General features: G+C 40.1%; 2 protein-coding genes across 9 annotated transcripts in view; one reads left to right on the top strand and one right to left on the bottom strand.

The window, feature by feature from the left end:
• Window positions 1-1,012: 1,012 nt before the first annotated feature.
• On the bottom strand, window positions 1,013-3,146 carry LOC107730148 (sentrin-specific protease 8-like). Of its 2 annotated transcripts, none has more exons than XM_016540883.1 (3): window positions 3,060-3,146; window positions 1,968-2,110; window positions 1,013-1,694 (listed from the first exon to the last, which is right to left on the bottom strand). In XM_016540883.1, the coding sequence occupies exons 2-3, from the start codon at window positions 2,062-2,064 to the stop codon at window positions 1,153-1,155; spliced, it is 639 nt and encodes a 212-aa protein (XP_016396369.1). In that variant the 5' UTR covers window positions 2,065-2,110; window positions 3,060-3,146; the 3' UTR covers window positions 1,013-1,152. The 2 variants fall into 2 exon arrangements, with proteins under 2 accessions (XP_016396369.1, XP_016396368.1); XM_016540882.1 differs by having other exon boundaries at window positions 1,968-2,096.
• A 192-nt stretch (window positions 3,147-3,338) lies between these two features.
• LOC107730155 (unconventional myosin-IXa-like) overlaps window positions 3,339-4,583 on the top strand; it is a 141,529-nt gene continuing 140,284 nt past the window's right edge. For all 7 annotated transcript variants that reach the window (XM_016540901.1, XM_016540899.1, XM_016540894.1 and 4 more), the window contains exon 1: window positions 3,339-3,646. The gene's annotated coding sequence lies outside the window, so the exon portion shown is untranslated. The remainder of the gene's footprint in view (window positions 3,647-4,583) is intronic.

The raw sequence follows: 4,583 nt of genomic DNA, 5'->3' as shown, positions 1-4,583 counted from the left end.
GGAGGGAAATAACTGACTTCAGAAGAATACGAATACAGTGCATGATTCACTATTTTTTTGATAATTCAAAGGAATAGTTTACTCAAAAACGAAGATTTGCTCACCCTCAAGCCATCCAAAATATAGATGGGTTTGTTTCTTCATTGGAACGGATTTGGAGTAATTTACATTACTTGCCCTCTGCAGTGAATGGGTGCCGTCAGAATGAGAGTCCAAACAGCTGATATAAACATCGTAATAATCCACAAGTAATTCACACAACTTCAATCCATCAATTAAGATCTAGTGAAACAAAAAGCTCTGAGTTTGTAAGAAACAAATCCATCATGATGCTTTTAACTTAACCGTTGCTTCCAGCTAAAATACAAGTCATCTATCCATAATGCAGCTTTCTCCCATGTCTCATCTGAAACAGTCTAACAACAGTTCTAAACAAATATAGCAGTGGATTTTGATGTGAGAGGACAACAGGGCATGGACTTTTTCACTGGAGGAAGTTTTATCATTGATTATGGACTGGTATTTTGGCCAGAAGCGAAGGTTTAAAGTTACTTTAAAAGCCGTAATGATGGATTTGTTTCTCACATTAACTGATGGACTTGAGTCATGAGGATTACTTGTGGATTATTGGGATATTTTTTATCAGATGTTTGGAGTTTCATTTTGACGGCACCCATTCACTGCAGAGGATCCACTGGTGATCAAGTGATGCACTGCAAAACATTTTCAAATCAGTTCTGAGGAAGACACAAATTCATCTGATGGCCTAAGGGTGAATACAATTTCAGCAAATTTTAATCTTTTGGGTGAACTATCCCATAATGCTGCTTTATTTGTAATTATTGGAGCTTGACAGAGCAGTCCAAATTCACTTACATTGTATGAAAAAAAGCAGTGTGAAGATTCTGCATCTCACTTCTCATTTTGGGTTTGGAGCGAGGTGAGTAAAGTGATGATGGAATTTTCATTTTTGTGTGAACTATTCATTTAAGAGTTTGGCAAACAATTTTTTTTGAGAAGTGCATGCTGTTTTCAAATGCAGTTTATTTTGTGCATCCTTTGTGCAGGATTGAGTATGACAAATAAGTGTGTTCACTTTGCCCAGTGGCTAATACAGTTCAATACAGTTGCATGATGTAAAAGGTCAGCTAGTCATTCCTTGGTGAGTCTCTGTATTAGTGAATACCATTCTGTCCGTTTCCGTGTAATGTAGGTGGGTGTTATGATCTGAGCGGGCAGGTGGGGACAGCCCTCGACTCTTGCACTCTCACATAGAGCCTCGGCATTACAGATGACATACATGCCACAGTCATAGCTATTCTGCTGCGAGGGGCTTTGCTCCTCCACAAAGGGCACTTTCGCTCCAGTGCCTACAAAAGCCTCTAACTTAGCTGCAATTCGGCGAGCATGCAATGAGTTGCTTCCACTCTGGGAGTCGTAGTGGGAGAACTGGTTGGTGTCTCGCCGATAGAGAAGCAGGCTCCAATGGGAGCCACCGGCTGATTGATTAGAGTTGTCATTGACAGCCAAAAAAACCCACCGACGAGACGCAAGACTCAGCGGCTCCAGGAAAATGGCGAGTTCCTCTTGACACGAAGCGTACTTTATAAACTGAGCGACTTCAGGGCTGATGAAACCGACCTTCTCGCCCAAACTTTTGAAGCGCTCTGTTGCAAAGTACTCAAAGGCAAAACCTACACTCTGGGAGTCGTAGTGGGAGAACTGGTTGGTGTCTCGCCGATAGAGAAGCAGGCTCCAATGGGAGCCACCGGCTGATTGATTAGAGTTGTCATTGACAGCCAAAAAAACCCACCGACGAGACGCAAGACTCAGCGGCTCCAGGAAAATGGCGAGTTCCTCTTGACACGAAGCGTACTTTATAAACTGAGCGACTTCAGGGCTGATGAAACAGACCTTCTCGTCCAAACTTTTGAAGCGCTCTGTTGCAAAGTACTCAAAGGCAAAACCTATGACTTGATCGTTGAGCCAGTGGGGTCCATTTAAAAGTGCCACATCTGAGCACCGCAGAAGACTGTCCTGGTAGCTCAGTACCACTGGATCCATCCTCAAGGCAACCAGAATGACAGCAGCAATTACTGTGGGGATGAGACTTAAAATATTTAATTGATTTACATACATAGTACCAAGTAAATACCATGCTTTTACATCAAGTAAACTTTTTAATGGTCCCCCACAAAACACTTCAGCTTATCCAAAATTCAGAAGCTTGGCTATTAACTAGAAAGAGAGAACACATAACTCCAGTTTTAGCTGCTTTGCATTGGCTTCCTATAAAACTTTCCTCTATATTGCCAAATTATATTCCGTCAAGAATATTAGGATAACTGGAGGTTCCAGCAACAGATGAAAGAAAATTTAAAAGAATGTTCAAAATCTTTTTACCATAGTTTTGAATTAGTTTTCTATGTATTATGTTGTTGATATACTACATTTTTATGCATTACGTTATTTTTTTAATCTTATGTGTAATGTATTTGATGTTATGTTATTTTTATTTGCTTAATTTGTTTTGTGTGTGTGCGTGTTACATTTGATGTTTGTGCTTCTACATAAAGCACTTTAAGCTGCATTTTATGAATGAAAGGTGTTATTTAAATAATGATATTTATTATGTTACATTATTATTATGAAACTGTTTATCCTATCTATCTATCTATCATCTTTAACTGTACCATTCTACTGACAATACTTTTGTAACGGTAATTTATCACCTACACTTTCTGTTCTTCTTACAATTTTGTATGGCTATTAAATTAATTTATATTAGTACAACTTAACTTTACTCTGATCTGTCTGTTCTTGTATTAGTTTTAAGATATAAGACTATTTATACTGTTATTTTATAAGTGCTTAAGCATAACTTAAAGTTGTCTTTAATATTTGCAAAAACTGTCTAATTGCACAAATCAGTACTGCACTGCGCACAGATGCAGGCCAAACAAACAGCGATTTAAAAACAAACATTCCGTTTCTCAGCTTTCTTCATAATTTTAATAATAGCAGTCAGTCATCTAATTTGACAACATATCGTTTCTTACCTTACTAAAGAAAGAGTCCCCAAAGTAAGCTCTCATAACGTCCACCTTCCTCTACCACAAGCGCAACGAGGGCAGGTGCCGTAAACCATTCACTGTTGTTATAGAAAATGTCGCGCTTCTACACGATTGCGACAGGGGCAAGGCGCTTCTCCGCTTCTTCGCCTCACGTACACGCCTCTTTCCAATACCCGAAGGTGATTGGCTGACATTCGTGACGCAACTAAATACGTATTGCATCTCTGAAAGGCAGCCACCGCCCATCGCCGCAGCTGACCCCGCCCAATTCCTCCCGATTCCAAGACCAGCGCGTCTAAACGCTGATGAGAAGCAGCACTGATTAAGCAGAAAAAAACAGAAAGGAGTTTCAGCGAGCGACTCCCACAAGAAAAGAAACGCCTCACTGTTGGGTAATTTCAATGGGAAAAGGACTGTAGTCATTTTTTAGTTAAAATGGGAACGGGAAAGTTGCAAAGGACAATTTGAGAGAGACCGTTCTGGGATATTAGTGGACTCGAGCTGCGCTGGATTTGATCTGCCCTTAAAGGAGAAGCGCAGCACACTGGATTTTTACATTGAACTCAAGAGAGGTGAGATTTAGTGTGTTAAAAGGATGTTCACTTGTGCTTTCGGCGAATTACACAAACAAACTTATCGTTCCCAGTTACCATGTTGACTCCATGCAGACACCAGAGTTTTATCTCCTGCTTTGTCTATGGGTTCTCGGGACGTTTGCGCGTGGCATACGTGCAACGCTATATTGTGATATTTCTTTTGCTTCGGTGTCAGCAGACATCAGGGTTACCCGTGAAGAGTGTAACTAGTATAACTGTGTTAGAATAACTCTGAGCTGACATTTCAAAGCGGCTGAGTAAACCCATTTTAAAGTGTGACAGATGCCCTGGGTGGAGATGATGATGATGATGATGGTGCATGTATTATTGAACACTCACTTCAGCCTCAGAACTGCAGTAATCATGGGCCAAATCTGCACAGTCATCCGGACCCAGTCATAATGTTTCATTTCCCTCTCATTCACTGCTCTTTTTTTGGAGATACTGTGGCCCTAAAAGTATGTGGGCACTCAAGTTAGTTAAAGGTGTATGAATCTCACTGCATTTAGGTAGCATCTACAAACAAATGATGCTACAGCTTTTTGAATGTCTTTTTACCATTTGATGTCAGTGATTTTAGTGGATGTAGTTCCTCACAAGTTCTCTCAGCTTTCCTAGCAGAGAAACCACAGGTGTAGCTCATCACATTAGCTATGAACGTCTTCAAGTAACAATACTTTTTGTATTAGTTGTAATTAAACAATGTATTTAGTGCTTATTTTGCATTTGAAACCTCGCAAACTTTTTTTGCTTAAACAGTTTGAGTCTAAATACTTTTTGGGATCATTTTTACATTGTTTGATATATGTCACTTGTGTTGTCAAAGTGATTTGGAGTTGCTGAGGAAAGTTTGGTGGCAGTGTTGTTTTCCCAGCAGAGCAGCACAGGTGATGTGAGGAATGTGAAGGGTCTG

The sequence above is a fragment of the Sinocyclocheilus rhinocerous genome, unplaced genomic scaffold (genome assembly GCF_001515625.1).
Source record: "Sinocyclocheilus rhinocerous isolate Xijiao unplaced genomic scaffold, SAMN03320098_v1.1 scaffold36, whole genome shotgun sequence".
NCBI lineage: Eukaryota > Metazoa > Chordata > Actinopteri > Cypriniformes > Cyprinidae > Sinocyclocheilus > Sinocyclocheilus rhinocerous.
This window is presented reverse-complemented; position numbering and strand designations above follow the sequence as displayed.